We start from the raw sequence: 21,313 nt of genomic DNA on the forward strand, positions 1-21,313 counted from the left end.
ATTTACGAATAGGTAGAGCGCGACACATGACAGAAGTCGCACAAAATTCGTTTAATCGCACTCTTTTAAATCGCGATCAACTTCAAGGTTATGTATATGTTATTGGACGAATTTTTTATAGAGACGCAATAAATTTTAAAATTATCTATCAAAGAATTTTCTTAAAAATTGTAAATAAAAATGTAATAAATTGATGTGACTTTTAAATTGTGTCGGCCATTAGGTTTTAAGAGTTACTTTTAAAATTGGAATAAAATCTAATGGCCCTTACTTATCGACAGAGCAATCTAGTCTTATAGGTTTCAGTTCAATCCCACGCTGCGAGAGATTTTATTTTTAATTTTGTGCTCTCGTAGATTCTGCCAGAAACGGGCTCTCTGTGGGCGGAAGGTAATTAGACAATCGGCTTACTGCTATCTCGAAGGAAGCTACTGCCAAGTTTGGATACGTAGCAGAATGCACAGGCGAAAGGACCCAGGTGAAATTGCACATAGGTACCTAGCTAACAATTTCTATCTAATAACTGTACTATTTGTATCAATGTCAACGAGTAATAAATAACCATTAAAATAAATATATTGAAATTGATTATAACTTAAATTAGCTGTCAAAATTTTGTTAGTCTTAGTTATTTCTTTGTGAAAACTTGTTTAGAAAATTATTCAATTTCCAAAATAAATTAAATTTAAAACAAAAGTCTGCTTTATAATTACGTTGCATAAGTCGCAACTAATTACTCGTTGGCGATGAGACAAGTACTTAACGTCTCAAGCAATTAGAAAATTTGTTAGTAGCTTGGGGCCTAATAAAATTTTCCACTTCCAACGTGATTTGCGATTTAGCGCACAAACTAATTAAATGCTTATTAATATTAGCGTTTTACTTAACTTTAACGTAGGGTCTTCAGTACGATTACATTTAGTTTTGAAGTTACAAATTTTGCACTCATAATTGCTATTACATTTCAGTTTGTTTGTGTCTCGAGGTTTAGTGCATTTGTTGATTGCTGTGAACTGTTTTGTTTACTTAGAAGTAACAAAATAGCATGCAGTTCATATGTTAAGTGATCACTGCCACCTGCGCTTCCTCTTGAGAAGTAAGTTAAATGTCTCAATATGTAGGTATAATATGCCTCTCCTATCACATCTTTACGGTTTGAAGTAGGGATAAAACAAAGATATATGAGACGTTTCAACTTAATCCTCATAAGATCGATCTAAAGGCTACCCTTTAGATCGATCGCCTATCCATTTGAGATTGATTAGACCTGTCTAATATATTTTATAACATTTATATGTTTTTGTGGCTTAAACAGAATATTTGGTAAAAATAAACCTAACTCGATTTGTTATAATTATGTATTAAATAATGGTAAAGTACATCCATCAAATTACCTCCATTAATTTTATGAAAATAAATCCCAACATAGTCTTTGAAAATAGCGGGATAACTTTTAAATATGTAAAGAAAAAAAGTTTGCAACAAACATTGCTAAGAACTACTACTAGGCAAATGAATGGTTTAAAAAAATCCATTCTTTAAGTTTGTAAGATAAAGTCAAGCACAAATAAAATAATATAGCCCTGATTTGTGCGACGATGGTGAACAATATGATAAAATCACGGATTTCCTTACAAATTTCGCTGTAAATTATAATGAAAAGGCACGCAGTCACATCTGAACACGCGGGCCGTGATTGCCAGTTCCGAGGAATAGCATACGTGCACTGCAAGTTAACTTCATAAATTCCATTTCAATTCTGAATAGTTCGTATTCGTACCGGGTCCAATGTTGTTTTGACATAAAGCAATTTATAAAGTGTTAGAATAATGTTACTTTTGGGGTAATATTATATCGAGCTTTATTTTTAGTTATGGACTGTGATGATAAATATTTCTTAAGTTTTTATTATAATATTGCTTTACATAACATAATTAATGCATAAATATTTAACATTTAAAATTTTGTAATGCGCTAAGAAGTATTGTACCAGGTTATTGTTTTATATTCAAATTGGATAAATGCGTAATTTGTGTCAAGTAAAATTATAATTCAAAATTGTATTTTGATTTATTCCCTAATGATATTCAATGGCGACAAATTTACAACAGTCGCCAGTTTGTGTACAAGACAGGAATTAATCATTCGTTGTAAAAATTATATACTTACGGCAATGGTTCTCAGTGCATTAGTATACTTAAATGTATGCTTGCAGTCGAACATTATAATAAGAGTAATAATATAGGTCAGAGTTAATATGTATAGTCTAATACCGTGGTACCGTGATAGAGCCCTTTGTGGTTCGAATTCGGTAGGACCACCACCACACCTATGTATGCCTAATAACAGCAGTTAACCACAACTGTGTAAGCTAAGTGTAAGGGAGTTATACTTTTTCGAGGCTTATCGCTTACTACCGTCCTTGGTATTACAGAGTTCGCGCGGCTACAAGCGTTGCCGTCACCCGCGGTCCGTAGTCCGGTGGACAGTTACTCGAGCACGATCCCGGCGTGCGGGCGGCCGGGCCGGGCCCGCGGGCCGCGCGGCCGCGTGCGCGCGCGCATGCGCGACATGGTGCGCATCATCGGCGGCCGCCCCGCGCCGCCCGGCAAGTGGACCTGGCAGGTCGCGGTGCTCAACCGGTATAAGGTAAGAACTATATTGGAATTAGATAAGTATAGATTTCTCACCGCCTTGTAATTGAAGGAAGCCATTAAATGGCTGAACGGCTGACAGATTTGTCACATCGAAGATAAAGTGTGGAGAAATATCGTTTCATTCGTAAATGATCTAACAACTACTGTTTTTTAATTTTTCAAACACAAAAATAGATGACGGTGACACTTTCAATTGTTTTTGCTAATCTATGATTGGAATGATTGAGATTAAAAGATAAATGCAGTGGAGTACTGACATGTTTGATGCCAGTAAGCTGTTTAAATTTTGCCGCCCTTACTTAACTGTAGAGTTAATTGTAGAATTCCATACCCTAGTTGTGCACTACGGTTGTACGGTCCATAAAAAATACATATAGATTGGAGGTCCAGAAAAAGTTATCGCTGCTCCCTGTGGCAATAAATCAGTATTAAAAGGTCGCCAATGATATATCTGCCTCTCTTAAAATCTTAGCTTAGCTTATTGATAAATCCGCCACTGAATGCCATCATGTGTCATCTTGTATTTTAATAATGTTAAAAAGATAATAAGAAAAGAGTTTAAGGTATACAAAAGATTAGTAAGCGTACAGTATATTTTATGAGAGCTATTTGGCCTTTAGTAAGGGTGGCCAACCCGTCGATCGTATTCGCGCGTCGATAATTCCAGTCCACCATGGTAATCCAAATCAAAATTCGGTGACCTTTTTTTCGACCACAATTGCCAGAGATACAGTTTGGGCTTAATGACATTTATTTCCCGCTGACTGATATTCTGGAAAAAGTGTGAACATATCACTGAAAAAGTCACTTCGTGTTAAACATAACTTTGACTATAGAGTAGGTAGAAGTTTCAGTAAGTAGCCACTTTTAACACACATGTGATATATGTACCTACTTATCTGAAAACATAAAGAAACATTTTGCTTCAACTTTAGACTTTTATGGCGAAATAGGGGTAGGTTTTTTCTTATTCGCCGACTCACTGAATCCGTGATTACTTGTCACAGGCTCAATTAACACTGATGTGAACGTTGGTAGAGTATCTTTTTTCGTCAACTTCTTTCAGAGCCAGATTATACGAAAATCTTTTTTATTCAAGTGACAAAATGATTTACTGATTGGTCTCGACTTATCTACGGCAAGACAATAATGTGTTAAATGGTTCGCTATGAATAGCAAATCACTCAGTCGTCGCCCCCTAAACAGATTCAACGTCCCGCAATTTTCTTTGGGCCTATCACCGCACCCCTGTATATCTTCGGCACCCACAAGGATGCGTTATCGCCCACTTTCAGGAACACTAATCTAGCCATATCTATAATGCCGGGTTTATGATGGGTTGTGTAATCACTGCGGTTCATACATCTACGAGAATATACAGCCTAAATATGACACATATATATTTATTTAATTCCCGGGTATATGTGCGTCATGGGAACGTATCCTATCGCGGTCCCATGTCGCGTGTGAACTCAATGTGAATCAAAGTGCTTCTTTGAAAGTGAATCAAAGAAGAAGAATTGTGAAATGTACCTTCTTCGGTGAAAACAATTATTATTAATAAAAAAATCTATAATGCCGCATCCACACGCTTGGCATTATTTCCAGCAAACTACAAACATCTACAAATGCATAAACATGTAGACGCGTCACAAGCGCTTGCGGCAAAATAACCTTTTTCTTCCTAAAAAACAACACAATGGATGTAAAAACAAACAAATCAAGTCAAACATGCCATCCGCACGTTTGAATTTCTAGCAATTTGTAGAGTTTTAGCCAGCGTCAGTCGCGGCATTTTTTTTATAATATAGGAGTAGCAGACGAACTTGCAGTCCAACTCATGGTAAATGGCTACTGCTGCCCATGGACATCTGTAATCAACCCCAGATAGGATTAGATATTTCTATCTGAGTTCGGCCTCAGATGCGCCGCTATATGAGGATTAAGCTGGTACGTCTCGGAAAAGTATGTATGCATGTAAGGGTACCACGCCCTTTAAACCAGAACACAGCAGCGTTTAACACTGCTGTTATGAGGTAGAAATAGGTGTAGCGGTGGTGCCGCCTGAGTCGAACCTTCGGGTTCTACCACCTTCAAGTTAATGTGTCTACACTTGGTACCAGGAAGCATTTTGCGGGGGCACGCTGGTATCTCTCCGGTGGGTGGTGACGGCGGCGCACTGCGTGCGGCGGCGGCTGTACGCGCGGCTGGGCGAGCACGACCTGCTGCTGCGCGGCCGCGGGGAGCTCGAGCTGCGCGTCGCGCGCGCCGTCGTGCACCCGCGGTACGACCCCGACACCGTCGCCAACGACGTCGCCATGTTGCGGTGAGTAATTCATTGATTGTGACAGGCATAGATTAGTAAAGATACTTCGCCGCCTTGAAATTGAATCAAGCCACAAACGGCTTATTTGTAAGTTCTTTTTTTGAATTCTTGACAAATAAAAACATTTTTTGAGAAAATTTACGAATAATCAGCTAATACTGCGTAATTTAAATAATAAATAAATAATTATTTCAAATTTTTTAGGGACAATTTTATCACGGAGACGTGGCAAAACTTTTTTTCGCAACTATTTCAATTGTCAAAGCTGTTTACATTTTCTTTTTAGGAGTGAGTAATCTTTACTAATCTATGGTGACAGGATGTGCCACGGTGAGGATTTACAGGTTAAGAAAGTGCATATCTACTGTATTTTTATGTGTAACAGGTTCATAGTTGTTAATGATGTCGTAATGTTGCGTTTAGGATTTAAGTGATTCGAAAAGTGGATACTATGTATTTTTTTGTTTTTAAACGGATACTTGCAAAAGGTGGATTTATATAAAAGGCGAACAGTGCATTTGATGCGTAAAGAAACAGCAAGTTGTGCGTCGTGCACTGAAGTTGGAGCTAAAAAACAAATGAAGTATTTTGTGTGCGCGTCGCGCGCGCCGTCGTGCACCCGCGGTACGGACTCCGACACCGTCGTCAACGACGTCGATATCATGCGGTGACGATATATTGGTTTTGTGAATTGGGATTTAGTATGACGCGAACAGAATTCACGGCTTTAAGATAAGTAAGTAAAGATAGTGTGTAATTTATTTTTGTCATGTAATATGTATAAGCGTCTTTTTATTCCATTAAAGAAATATATATACACCCGGTTTTTAAATCGGTATTTAAATACACCCAGTTGGAATCAATGTTACTCTGGCTAGGTATGAATTTATGGATTCGAAAATTGCGTTAAGGATAATATTATGCATCTGCATTATCATCACAGATTTTAACGTTGAGTGAAGTAAGTATTTATACTATGTTTATTATTATAACAACACAATTGACACAATCAACATTATATTGTAATATATACGTCGTACTTTCATTAAGAAATTTTTAACTTAGTTTTAACATAAACAATCTTAAGTTTTCTTAATGAAAGTTGAGAGCAAACTACACCAAACTAAGCCTCAAAGTGTAGTAATTTATTTAAATAACAAAGTTTCATAGACTACTTAATGTTTTATACGACGTGTTTTATAGAATGGTGTAAAAACAGAGCCTGACAAGTTAATTAAAAAATATTAAGTGAAACTCCGAGTTATGCAGCTGAAAAATACGATGAAGGCAAAGATTCCTTTAAATAATCGAGCAAAAAATTTTTAAAAGTATTTTAAGTTGACGTATTTTATAGTATCTTTTAAGAAAACAATATATTCAAAGAAAAGTATCTAAGCACGATGCTTATCTATACCCACTACTATGTATTGCACGTAGGTAGGTAGAGTAGACAATCTCGTATGTAACAACATAATCCATTAAACAAAAAGGCTAGCCTATTGTAGAGACAATATTAGGTACTATCGTAACTCAATTATTAGTATAGTGTTTATTATGTGAAATTTGCAAATATATGTTTACAAGCGTAAATTTCATTTTTTAATGCACGAATGGAAGTAACGAATCAACTGTTAGTCACATTTCTAATCGAGAATGTGAGGAAAAAAAACACGTTGCCTTGAATTTTTCCCCTCGAACTCTGGCTAAATGGATGTAGATTGTAGGCGGAAGGCTGGTAATGACATTTATGACGGGAAGTTTTTGCGAGGAAGTAAAATGTTGTATACATAAAAGTTTAATGGAATAAATTCAATTGAAGACCTCGACCAAATTCCTGTTGAACATACTAATTAGAGTCGTTTTTTAATTAAATACTATTATTATTCCTAATTGATTTACCTTAATTGTAAAATATGTGGGTAGGTGGTAGGTGGTACATGTTTCACGAGCGCATGCGTCACTACTGTCATAAGGTAAGTGCCAGCCGTGAGTTAGTCTGCGACCGTCGGGCCGAGTAGACGTGGTAGTGTGTTAGTGAGGCAAAACAGTCATAATCAACAAACTGTAAAATATGTGTGATATCGTGTCAATCTTGACAAATAAAACATAAAAAACACCATGACACTTTCATTCAGTATTTTCATACAATATTAAAGTAAATTAAATCATTAAATTGTTAGAAAACATATTTTATACCAAAATGGTACACTATTCGTAGCATCATCTAGTTTAATACAAAGGTTGATGGATGATTACACGGGAGTCTGAAAGTGATAGATAGAAGTGCGAAAATAAATTGTCGACGAAGTAGGTATCACTTACGAGGCTGTGCGTGATAGTACAAACTACAAACAAACGATGATCATCCGTTAAAGTTAATGAAGTGTGTATGTACACACGTGTGTATATACACACGTGTGAAGTTATACTTCTTTGACGAATATGTTTATTAATAAAAAAAATGTCCGACACTTGAAATATTTACTAGTCAACTTTATGGTATGGATATTCTATCAGTCGGATTTGTAAAAAATCTCTTACTATTTTCTTTAAAAATAAGTCTTGCTCTCGAACCTAAAATTGTAATTATTGTTGTGAAAATTGAAATAACAGGAGTAAAAAAAATTAAGTCATATTCTTATATAACTTTATATATATTATAATATAATTTTATTTTTTAATTAATATAAGAACCTTTTAACTAATAAATTGATTGTACTAGGAAATTTACCTACTTCTAAGTATGGTACATACTCGTACCTCGAAAAACCAAAACCGAGAAATATGTTCTCGAAGTATCGTTATAATAACTCATAACTTTCCGGGATAGCTATGTCGCCATCGACGTATCAAAACATAGAAAATTTAAACATATGACACTCGTCTCACAAGGAGGTTTGATAAAATCGCCAATTTGGTAACCGCCATATATTTCAACGTGTTTTGTTCGGAAACGTGAGTGGGGACGTGGTTATGGCATCCCTTAGAGATAAGGGACTATATGTTCAACCTACAAGGCATTATTTTCACACAAAGTTTATATCGTAATGGTCCGGCAAATATTATAATCTTGTAAACTTGTATATAAATCTACCCTTAAAATTAAAAAAAGTTTACTTGAAATGGGCGATGCTCATTATTTGTGCAAATTTCCAGTCTGCTGAATTCGTTACGAGCGATTTGACGGGAAAAATCAAACTTTACATTTAGTTTTATACTCGTAAATTTATTCCTATTTCTGATACTTTTAAAACTTCTATCTATTTTAGGACATATATAAGATTCAGCAGCACTTTCTATTAGAAAAAAGGCCTATAATATAATAACAAAAAATGTAAGACACATAATGTATGTGCGTTGAAGCGTGGTATTCTTTCCAAGTTACAGTACTTGAAGGCTGAGAACTTATCATTATGAAACATTCGTTACGTCTTGTGGTTCAGTGGAAGGTTGTGGATGCCGATTGACGTCCACATGACGGTCACTTCTTAGTTTTATATAGAGTTTGTCGCAGATGTCCATGGGTGGCAGTAACGAATTGCCATCAGGTAGACTTCAAGGTCGTTTGCTACTATCATTCAAATAATGCATGTTTTTTCCACAAAATCAAAATTAAGTTGCTGACGTAGCCGTTACTTTCAGGAATAGTTTGAAATACCTTGTATAAGAAATACACAGTGCTTCACCATTTAAACAAGAACAAAGTATTGTCGATATTGAAGGCAGATCTAAGTTTTTTTAAAGTATAAAGTAAAACTCATAAAAATATTCAAATGTTTGTAGGTTACCAGCGCCTGCTCGACCTGATTTAGGACATGGAATAGCATGTCTTCCTCAACCTAACCACATACTGCCACCTCACACCACCTGCGTCATACTCGGCTGGGGGAAGAAAAGAGCCACAGATGTTCGCGGCACGAGAATTCTGCATGAAGCTCAGGTAAGGACTTTCTCTATCAAACATATTTAACTGTATATACTGGGCATGGGAAGGATTAGTATCCTCTACGACTTATCACCTAATCTATTGGTAATAAGTTATTGTTTTAAATTTTGTCCATCTAAAACGGGAAAGTTTTTGTATGAAAATCGTGACTATGATGTCCCCACTCTATAGTGGGTATATTCCTAAAGGGCTATCCCTTTAGGAATATTTAATCTCTTCCATTAAAAGTTATCAAAATCAAGGCTGCCAGTAATAGATAAACTATGAATAATAAATTTATTGGGCGGATAAACAACAAACAACAGGCAACTTATTTCAAATTGATAGATCTCAGAAAACCCAATTACCAAAATTTATAAACAACTAGTTTGTGGTGCACGATTGGAAAGTTACTTCTTTAGTATGGTTTATTATTTCTTAATAATACTCATAATTGATGAATAAATGAATTATTTAATTGTATGAATGTGCCTGTGGATCAATACTAAATGAAAATAGAAGTGTGCCTACACTATGATTTACCATTTCTACTTCTTTCTAAAGCGAAGAAAATAACTTAAGGAACTCATAGAAAAGTAAATGAAGTGAAAGTGCTAATAGTTCTTCCGTGTGATCTTCCTTACTTAACAGTATCCTGTAAGGAAAAGCTCACTCCAAAGCACTCTAATCTACCGTGTAAGAGGGAAAATGTATTTAAACAGATTTTTCATAATATAATAGTGTCGTTTACATTCCTGTTAGAAAATACCTTTATATATAATATAATAAAGAGGCAAAACTTTGTTTGTTTGTTTCTTTAATTGTAATGAATAGGCTCAAAAACTACTGGACCGATTTTAAAAATTCTTTCACCATTCGAAAGCTACATTATCCACGAGTAACATTGGCTATATTATATTTGATAAATAGATTTTGAGGCGGTACACAGTTTGCCGGGTCAGCTAGTTATGAATATTTTTTAATATTCTTTAATCTTCCGTATTATACGATCCCAAAGGAAAAAAAACCTTTCTGTTCATCTCAGTCAACGTAGTATGAATGTAGTCAGCGAACGTGACTGATTTGTTTTATGTTGGAGTACCAACCGAAAAATCCACTTTGTTAAGTGGCCGCTACTGCCTTGGGACGTCTATTCTTTATAATAAAAGATTGAATTAGAAATGACTTTCACCTATACATATAGATCGGTTTAATTAAATTATCTGTATATTAAATTCATTGCGAGTGGCTAAAAATCCTGGATAGAGTATCATTAATTATAGTATGAGAATGTATGTAATAAAAGTATTTTCTTAAAAAATTAAGTTTTCCTGTAGTTTGTCGTTATTTCGTAGAGTTTGTAACTTTGTAATAATTGAAACTATCAGCTTAATAATACAAGACTTCTTTGTTAAACATGACTCATTTTCTTAGAATACGAAATTATTAAATAACAATTATCTATATTCGTAAACCCACAATACTTAATTTATCATTGAGGTACTTATATGTTTGGCCAAGAATCGAACCCAGAACTCACTGCGGACCACAACGGTATGTTGACTGCTCCGCCACGCGGGTCGTCATAATAACGTGTAAAGGAAATTGCCTTTGAGGATGCAATGGAGCGGAAATTGTGTAAAATAATTTCAAGTTTTCTTTATAATTAATGTCTTTGCATTTTTACTCTTATAAAAGGGGTTTTTACTTAAATACCTTGGTAAAAGATGAAAGATTAATTCAGGCCAAGTATTGTAAAATGCACAGAAGCGTAGATTAGTATTAAAGAACTAGTTCTTAATGTCAAAGAAACTTTGTTTTGTATTTGTTAATTAAACATTAGAAAAAGCATTTGAATATTAAAATGCGGTTGTTCTTGGTATTGTTACGAAATATTGTTTATTACAAGAAACAATACTAACAGATTCTGTTTACAGCGAATAGATTTTATTTTATACTAAGTAATATTACATGTTTTTATTAAAGAAGAAATAGCGAACGAGCATGTAATCTGTCAATGTCCTGGAGATCTGTAATCAATCCTAGATATCTTATCTAGGATTGATTACAGATAAATTCTACAATAGATAGATTCTAGAAAATAATTACCAATTGCTTAAACGGTGAAGGATAACATCGTGAAATCGTGGAAACCTGCATACGTATAGATTTATAAAAAAATCTCAAAGGTATGTGGAGTCTACCAATACGCACTTGGTCAGCGCGATGGACTATGGCCTAATCCTTCTCATTATGAGAGGAGACCCGTGCCCAGTCCACTACTGGGCACGGGTCTCCTCAGTCAGTCAGTAATGGGTTGATGATGATATGCCAACTACTTTTTTGAAGGTGGTGGAACCCTTTGTGGTTCGACTCTAGCGGCACCAACGCCACACCTATTTCTACCTAATAACAGCAGTGTTAGGCGCCTCTGTGTTCTGGTTTGAAGGGTGTGGTAAGGGTGACAGACTTTTCCGAGGCGTTCCAGCTTAGTCCTCAGGGGTAGCGGCTCATCTGTGGCCGACCTTAGGAAGGAATATCTAATTCTATCTGGGGTTGATTACAGATGTCCATGGGCGGCAGTAGCCACTTATCATCAGGTGGCTTGTATGCTCGTCTGCTACTTCTAATTTATAAATAAAAACGTTTGGAAAATCCAAAAGTGCAAGACTCATAATGCTCATTTAATTATGAAATATAAAAAAAAAAAAAAAAAACTTAAGTCGTTCAAAATTAATTGCCGAAAAAACAGCTGTAGTAGGAAGAAGGTACTGCACAAGCGCCCCTGGTGGAATAAATGTACATAATATCTATAGATATACAGTCTTGTAGTTTTCTTTTTTATTAATTGCAATTAAACGACACTGAATTAATTAATCATTCGCATTCAGTGACGTACAATCGTCGATTAGAATTAAAAAAAAAAAAAAATTAACTCAAATGATGGATTTTTTCACAAGTTACAGTGTTTTCAGGTTTCACACATGACGGACAGGAAAATTTTTTGACCTATTTTGGTGTTTTTTTCCAATTCTATTGCAGTAAATCAATTTTTAAAAAGTATGGAATTAATCTCCATTAAATTATCTCGACAATAGTATGCAAAATATCTTGATTCCGTGAACTATCAAGGCTATAATAATAAAAATAGCCGCCAAAATGAAACGAAAAAAATTTTTCGATCGTAAAGCACTCTCTGATGCTTCGCATCATGAGTCGTGCAAAAAAAATCAATCTTTCCACTGTTTTTCCTTGCAATGATTAAAATTTGATTAGGGTGCAGAAATCGTCAATCGTTCGTAGGCAAAAATTGGATAGATGATTGAATAATGGGGGTTATTGTGCAGGTGTCGACAATCCAGCAAAGCGTATGCCGGCGCTCGTACTGGCAGTACGCGATCACGGACAACATGGTGTGCGCGGGGCGCGGCCACCGCGACTCGTGCGCCGGCGACTCGGGCGGCCCGCTGCTCTGCCGCGACAGGGACATGCGGTATTACTTGCAGGTAGGGTGGCCACTGTTCCTTTAAATATTTTTTTAATTTTAAAAGTGTGTAAGTACACTTATAGTATTTTTGGGAAAATTTCAAAAAATTTTTTTCAAGAAAAATATGTTTATTTTTTGATGACCTGGTTTTTCGTCGACCCACTGGTTTGTGGACTAATATTTTAAAAAAACAATTGTACCGGTTGATACGATCACAATAATTATCGTCATTTCATTATCATGCCAATTCTAAGAGTCTTCTGAATGAAGAATCAGAAAGATTTAACGGTTTAGTCTATCACACTAGTACTTGACTGATTGGCAAGCTTGGCGAATTGGAAACGTTCACACATCTTGGAAAATCCTTTTTTACAGAACTTCTCATGGGTTTAAATTTCGCATCCAAACCCCTGACATCCAGCGTGAGAGATCAAAATTCACATCAAGTAGTCACTTTTTTACGGTTTTACTGCTCTTATAAACATATACATACATCCGGACAAATTTAACGACCAGGTACATAAATGACTTGTGCGACAATATCGTTTTACATAGTATAAATTATTACTGGCGATAGGTACAATTTTCAAGGATGGCTTTATCTTGAACGATGAAGGAAGCCTTCATGCCTGAATATTGTCTGTTAACATGTCAAAGGTGAGTTATTTGTGTAACACTTTACACCGTGTTAGTGTGTAAATTTGCACATGGACAGTTTGGTGCACTAGGTCTATAAATAAAGTTAACCAACCTAAACGAAAAATCCGGAGGACAATAATGGATTACAATAATTATTATGATGATTATTAAAACGATGATTGATATTAAAAACATACATGCACATGACATCTGAATACATGACATCTCACGTGTCTCATGAGAGGACTCCGGTTGCGTTCCTTTGGAGATACCGGAGTCCTCTACGCAGCGCTGAGGACGGTCACAGGGGGGTTTAGTGCGGTAAAGGCCCTCATAAGGTCGTCGCTCCCACGGCGTCGGGTACCTTTTAAAGGTTTCCCCCTCGTCAACAAAAAATGATATTACAAAACGGATTATTTTATTTTAGTGTTTATGGATGCACATTCGATATACGCAACGCATATTCACTACGAAATTGTTTATGTAATTATTTATGGATTTTTATTTACGTAAAAGTTCATTTGAATATTTTTAAGATTGAGCACATAAAGATAAATTATTTTTTCAAGTTTTGGTATCGTGCTAAGTATAATGATTATAAATGAACTCGAAAGATGATAGTTATTTTGAAATTACAATCTTTTAAATTTTATTAAATTCTGTAAAATATTGCATAAAAGTTTATCGCGTGTGTCGATACTAGTTATACGACCGAAACAGGAAGTAACGTGACCACATCGCCACAGCAAAATGGTTGACCATTGCACTGTAGCTTTGTTAATGCATAGAGGCGAGCGACCACAATATGCGGTTTGCGCGAGGTCTCATAAAATATAAAGAAAGATCTTTACAAATGCATTAGAATATTTCATGACTTATTAAGTTTTATGGACACAAAATGCAGTAGTAGGCACATTAATATTCAGACTATTATGAAAATTTATCTACGTAGTAAATTACGTTAATATTACTGGTGAATATCTCCATCCTTGAGAAGGGTTATAACGTCATTTAATTTTTTTGGATATAACTCTAGTTTTTCATGTTTTTAGTCAGTGATATATAATACCTTATTTCAGACCCTTTTGCTTCAGATCTAAATATTAACTACATATTTAAGTTAACTGTACCTACCCATTATCTTCATACATGCCTAATTAGTCGCGAACAGAAATTCAGCTTGTAACTTAATGCGTGACAAGTCTAAATGTGGTACAACTTTTTGTTTTGGCTTGACGCCTAGGCTAGTTTTGGCTCTAGTATTGCTGCTCGCCAATTTTTAGGGTTCCGTATTTTGTATAAAGTCACATAATAGTTGGTAAAATTTACAGTTTTCTCATTTGAATGTGTTAATAGGGGTACTAATGCACATGTGTTATAATATGCGGCGTTTAGACCTCTACAGAAAAATGCAAATTGTAGGGCTTTCGGTAAGGATCCTTTCGCAAATAAAGTGACTGTAAGAAAATTGCATGCGTGATTGTTATTTTCATTACGGAAAAACAGCGTGCCAAATTGGCTGTCGTATAATTAATTTGGTATCGAACTGATCATTAACGAATTTCACAAATTGATTTATTACTTGATTACATATTCATTTAAATCTATGACATGAGATAATAACACGTTCGCTATATTCAAGTATGATTAATATCACTCAGGAAATGTATAAATAGAAAATACACTTATGTACATTTAATTTATATTTATAGGGTTATTTGAAAGTGGTAAAAATAAAAACCCTTTGTTGTTCGACTCCGGCGGTACCATCGCCACAGCTTAGGTCAATCGGCATCTACGCCCTTCCACCGCTACGCAACACGCAAAATCTATGATCTATTAGAGAACCTTTTCTAAAACCTGATCCTATTTTAACATAAAGCTTACGGACAGACTCATGTGAACACTCTCACGAAATGAACACAGTGTATGCATTGATTTCGCACATTCCGTCGAACCAGATATGAGTTGTCAGAAGTTGAAATGGGTGCTCCAGAATATTTGATAACTAGAAATGTTGCTTACAATCTCTTTAGATTGATGTTTCGTGTATAGGGCTTTTATGAGATACTGTAAGAGTCAGTACTACTTTTACAGCTCAGTTGTTCAGTTAATAGGTTTTTGCTTCGTAAAATCACTTAAAGGTTATCATTTTTCATCTGAAAGTCATGTCAAAATTGGTTTTTAAGCTGTCATGAATACTTCTGCTTCATAAAATCTGTTGGAATGTGTTCTGACTTAAATTGTTAGAGGTGAGACTGACGCACACGTGGTGACCGAATTTAGTTAACAGTTATAATAACTAAACACATCTTATGTACCATGATTCCGATACCATTTGAGATGTTCTTGGAGGATAATTACTATTAAACATAAAGTAGAACAAAAGCTAGTGCTATCTTTATTTAAATTAACTTCATAAATATTATTATACCTAGTTCTTTATATATATTTAAATTTACATATCCATATTTTTTTTGTAAAAATGTCAATTTTTAATCTTTAATATTTATATTCTTTTATTATTATGTCAGCAAAAATAGGGTTGCCCTTCAAGATATAAATTATAATTATTTGCAATCAATGAAAAAGCTTTCAAAACTTAAATGTTGTAGCTATTTTCTGCTTTGAGTACCAAAATGTCTTTGAGACTTACAATTTGAATTTAGTACTCTTTGTTATAATTAGTCCAAATGGCAATTAAAATAGCGTCTGTGTCTTGACTTTTACTTATAATTAAATGTTTTTTGAATTAGATTAAATTTGATTGGCTTGTCGTTAAATTGTATTCCCTTAGAAAAGAGGCGCTTAATTATTATAACAAAAGACGCTATTTATAGTTTAAACCTTACACTACAATTGTTGGTGTTGTGGGTGCCATGGACACACGTATAGGTGAATTAGAAGCACCCAGGCTTAGAAAAAAATATAATTCATTTTAGTTTGGCTAGCCAGAGATTGAACCCCGAACCTTTTGCGTATCAGATCGAGACTACGGAGCAGTCATCAAATCAAAACAAGGCTGCTATTATTGCGTAAATACGAGTGCTTAACAGTCGATTAACAAGTTCTACGGTCGAACAAAAGCCATCATCCCCAGAGGATTAACACAAAATACCGACGACATCCCACGGCCTTACCGCGGATTGTGAATAGAATTTACGAATCAATCAGCAGACTAATGGTTTCCAACATCTGCACAAATACAGGCTTCCCTCTTGACTGTTAATGTCATACTTCAGAGCAGAATCACAGATTAGGTCATGTATACCGCCAAACCTAAATGGAATAGTATCGATTTAATAAGTGCTAGTTGCTAACATTTGCATAAATTCACTAGTTTATATTACTTGGAATTAGATTAATAATCATATCATTTAAGACGTAAGCTACAAGTTACAAGCAAAGTGTTCGTTAGTAAGGACGAAAGTAGTTAATAACATTACGAATTTCACAAGCACTTTTTTCTTTTTTGCTTCACTGTTGAAGTAAGTGATGAATGTGTTATAATACGCACATTATATAAATATTAGAAGGGTTCTAAAAATCTAGTCCAAACGTTCAGTAAAAGAGGCCGAATATTAAAGTTATTATTTTTACAATAAACAACATAACCTCTTTGTAATATTAAGTAGTAATGGCGGTATCAGATTACCCTGTTATTACCCCCGGAGAAATAGGTTGTCATTGTATCTTTCCAATACTGTACATCAAATACTATTATAGTTAAGACTGAAATAAATAGGACGAAGCTTTATCGAAGTAGGACTATCGCGATAAACCTTCAAAGAACAGATCACTATTTCAGATATGATTTGTCATCAATATCTTATATTTCAACATAAAGATAAACATAAATAAGCATAGAAATAAAATATCTCCAAATTATTCACGTTGCTATAAAACTACAAAACTAGTTCATTTAATGGTAGCCCTCGATGGATTTTCTTGCCTTTCATTTTTTTTTTGTTTTTTTTTTTATGTGAAACATCTATAGCCGCACGTAAAACCGATTTCTGGCGTGGCGACGCATGCCGCTATACGATGGTATATATGTATATACAGTCTATATGCAGTAGTGTGTACGGTGTGGCGACGCGTCGCCATGCGCAATCGAATTCAATAAATAGTCATCGTTATCTGGAGAAAAATCGTAATATTTTATTTTATCATTATGACATATTTAGTTCCTATCACAATATGTTCTTTTCTGCATATTACTTTTACAAAATAATGTCGATATTTCACATCTGCCAGGCGTCCCGTGACGGCTCACATTTTTTCTTTTTGAGGGGGAAACCTTCAAAAGGTACCCGACGACGTGGGAGCGACCTCGGGTTATGTGGGATTTTTACCGCACTAAAACCCCCCCGGTGGCCGTCCTCGGCGCTTGTTGGAGAACTCCGGGATCTCCAACGGAACACAACCGGAGTCCTCCAAGCGCGATGCCCGAATCGGGCTCTGCCCTAGGGGAGCGTTCGCTCCTCCCGCAACATCTGGTGATTACGACGGTATGCGACCACACATACCGCCGTCCTTCCCGGGGTAGCTTACTGGACGGTTCGAGCTCCCACTCTTGCCGCCCGCAAGCCCGGAAGCCCCCTTTTAGTCGCCTCTTACGACAGGCAGGGGATACCGTAGCCCTATTCTAGTCCCGGAACTACAGGGACAAAGGGAGTTGAATACCTATGTTATTGCCACATGTACATCTTCAAGAACCAAATAGTACGTAGGGAAGTGCTATGAATACGAATACTCTATCCATATGTGCGACTCTGTGAGAGATCTAATCAACTTATACGAAAGCTTTTTACGTTAATTATCTCTCGTCACATAAATTATGTAAGTCGGGGTTTTTTAATTATTTTATCCTTTTCCAATTACATTTTAACGTGGGTTTTTTCAAACTTTTTAACTATTTTTTTTATAAAGAAGAGCCAAATAGACAGTAATCTGCAATCTAAACACGAATGGGTACATGTTAGTAATCGGTCTAAGCGAAATTTAATCCTCATTTCGATTAACGGAGTTGCTTTTGCAGACATATTAATTCCAAGTAGAAAATTGTGGAGTGGTTAAGGATCGCTGTATTGATAGTATTTTGATCGTCTTTTTTTGAATGTGAAGGTATGTAAGGAATGTGAATATAAAAATATATAATTATAATAGTTCCATGAGACGGTATTACGTACGCTCTGTAGGCATCACGTAATATATTAAATCTATTAAATTTGTTAAAATATTTCCTGTTAATTTTACTCCTGGAAAAAATATCAATTGTTCAATAATGTTTGACGTCTAACATTTGAATAGATATTGAATAATTTATTTCATAGACTATGTTTCTTTCTATAAATTAATATGTGTTTTCGTTAGGTACACTTATGTTCATGTTATATACATTTTCACGATCCTTTGGAAAATTGGTGGAAACATACTTTTCCGCGGCATTCCAGCTTAGTCCTCAGGGGTAGCGACGCATCTGTGGCCGACCTCAGATAGGAATATCTAATCCTATCTGGGGTTGATTACAGATGTCCATGGGTGGCAGTAACCACTTACCATCAGGTGGACTGCATGCTCGTCTGCTTCTCCTACGAGTATATTATAAAAAATGGTACATTTACTCTTAGATTTAATTAAAAACGTATCCAGGCATCTTTTCTCAGTTGTTTTATATTTTTTTCTATTTTTTATTACAGGGCATTACAAGCTTCGGTGATGGTTGTGGTAAGCGCGGTAAGTTCGGCATATACACGCGAACAGCTGGCTATGTGACGTGGATGCGTGACGTCATCAACAGCAAATACTTCGACTGACACCACGTGGGCGATGAAAGAACATTGTTCTGGAGATAATTATCGTACATAGAGGCTTATGCAAAGCTTGTTAAAGTTAATGATGTGAAGTTATTTAAGCCGATTGAGACTTTTAATGAAATAGAAAGCGACTTCGATTGTAACATTTGTAATAGAAATGTTGTAAACTATTGGAAGTTTTAGTTAGTTATATAGATTCTAATCACTTGATATATAAGCCTCCTAACTTTACAACAAGTGCCGTCTAATAAAATGATATAATAATCGCGTTAACTACTTAATACATAACTACCATGTCGTAGACCCTTCGCATTCGTAGGTTATTTTCATGTCTGGTGAAATAAATATAGTTCAAAAAACCAAAAAAAAAACACGCTTTTATGATAAAATCAACTAAAAAGTAGGAAATAATTTTCAATCTAGGAATCAATTAAGGAACAGTAAATAGTATAATTGTGAAAAAAGCATGGGGTGCTCCATTTATCAGTTTTTGAAAAGCACCCCACACATTTTCAATAATTTTGCTAATAAAAGAGTATTAAAACATCCAATTACGTGTTTTTCAAAGATAGTCACCTGTGACTGACATTACTTTGAATTTATGTTCATGGGCGGTATTTCTTTTGCACAAATTAGGGCCTTAATAAGCTATAAGAGTATTCATATTTTATTTGAGTCGCTCCTTTCATTGTATTAACGAATTCACCTTAATCCATTTGGTATTTGTTTTTGTTAGATTGATTTAAACTATAAAACTTTATTATTTATTCAAGAGCACTATCGATTCGGTCGGTTACTTAACGAACTGACCGGAGAGCTGTCGACAAGCCCTTTAAGCTTGTACTCGAGAGCACTATTTAAATATTAAAAACAATGTTATTTTTTAACACAAGTAATATAAAGATTAGTTAAAAACAAAAACAAATTTCATTTTCATTATAAATTAATTTCACTTTTAAATTCTGTTTTATAACACTATCTTTTACTTTACAAATTTTAAATAAATTTATTATACTGTTATGAAATAGAATTAAACATTTGGCAACACTAAAACGTAGGTAATTATGTATTTATCGTATTTTTACACTTACATGCTGACAACATCAATTAATATAAGCAAAATATTGTAAAATGTTCCAAGCACAAGATATTGATTTATTAAACTAAATAAAATCTTGTTATTGATATTGTTTTGGTTAAATAAAGTCTCTCTAGTTTGTTAAAGAAATTTCATTTGTGTGTTGTATTTTTATATCCTTGTTATATTCTGGAAAAAAGACGTTACACCCAATATAGTTTTATTGGAAAAGAATCTCATTTGATCATCCCAACCATTAAATAAAGTGGATTCTTGAAGGCTGTCCTAGAAAAGGGTCGCTACAATGAATGTTATTAGAAAATATATTATTTAAGGACATAACTATTTATTATTCATGGCTATCTTTTTTTGTCGACGCTAACAATTGCTATTTTATGAACTCATTTCATTGCTAATAAGCTTCAATAGAAGCTTTGCTAACAAAATGCCTTTTTTAACTTTCTCTGTAAGAGCTTACATCTAAATAGTACCTTTGCGAAAATAACAAAGGTTAAAAGTTATACAATGTTACAAGTTGTATCTACTGTTTAAAGATCCCTTCCGGGGTCCGCTAGGCTACTAGTTTATTAAATTTTATTATAATATATTGTAACTGGCAAGTTGAGGAGCTGTATTTTTTATCTGTGAGCGGTGAGGCATAGCGGTGAGGAGAGGCGCGGTGCGCTTTTGAATTTGATGTTTGGTTGTTTTCATATATTCTCTTGCAGTGTAAAACAAAAGGAAGTAATAAAAATCTTTGTCTGGATTAATAATTGTTTATATTATAATATAACTACATACGTACGTATTAAGTATTAATTTACGTCCGAAATTATAAATACCATCGTCTGCCATTTATCTACTACATTTAAGCCAATACGAGAATTTCCTATATTAGCCATGTCAAGTGTCATAGACACAAATACCACTACACAAATACCAAAATCCTGGACAAATATCAAAGTTCGTCATATCATCCACATATTTAGAATTGAGCGAGACGCCATTACCAGTGTCGTATAAGTTTCACACTGGTATTTGAGTAGATTTAGACTCCAAGTTAAATTGGGATTATAATAGTTTAAGCTTTAGGTTTGTTTGAAATTATTGAAGTCTCGCTTCGTTTGTCAAGTAGAATATTATATAAGTTTTACTCATGCTCGACCTTTTGTTAACGAGCGTGATTACGCTGAAATTCAGAAAAAATAGGTACATTTTTTACCCTTTTGAACCCATTCTGAGAACTTCCTTTTATTATAGGTCAACTGGAAATTTATAAAGAAATAAGCATTTAGTATGATTTTTTAATGTTGTTTTTGTGTTTTATGTATATAAAATGTAACATGTAGAATAAATAGGGACAGACTAGGGGAGGCCTATGT

At 34.8% G+C, this 21,313-nt stretch overlaps 1 protein-coding gene across 2 annotated transcripts in view; it reads left to right on the forward strand.

The window, feature by feature from the left end:
- LOC140750785 (uncharacterized) overlaps nt 1–19,169 on the forward strand; it is a 32,279-nt gene extending 13,110 nt beyond the window's left edge. For both annotated transcript variants that reach the window (XM_073084506.1, XM_073084507.1), the window contains exons 8-13: nt 357–478; nt 2,435–2,649; nt 4,781–4,983; nt 8,767–8,923; nt 12,256–12,414; nt 18,737–19,169. In XM_073084506.1, coding sequence (XP_072940607.1) covers nt 357–478; nt 2,435–2,649; nt 4,781–4,983; nt 8,767–8,923; nt 12,256–12,414; nt 18,737–18,853 — 973 coding nt within the window. In that variant the 3' untranslated portion in view covers nt 18,854–19,169. The remainder of the gene's footprint in view (nt 1–356; nt 479–2,434; nt 2,650–4,780; nt 4,984–8,766; nt 8,924–12,255; nt 12,415–18,736) is intronic.
- Nucleotides 19,170–21,313: the final 2,144 nt, after the last annotated feature.

This window comes from Epargyreus clarus, unplaced genomic scaffold (assembly GCF_041222505.1).
Source record: "Epargyreus clarus isolate Ecla_fem2 unplaced genomic scaffold, WU_Ecla_fem_2.2 ptg000021l, whole genome shotgun sequence".
In the NCBI taxonomy this organism is placed as follows: Eukaryota; Metazoa; Arthropoda; class Insecta; order Lepidoptera; family Hesperiidae; genus Epargyreus; species Epargyreus clarus.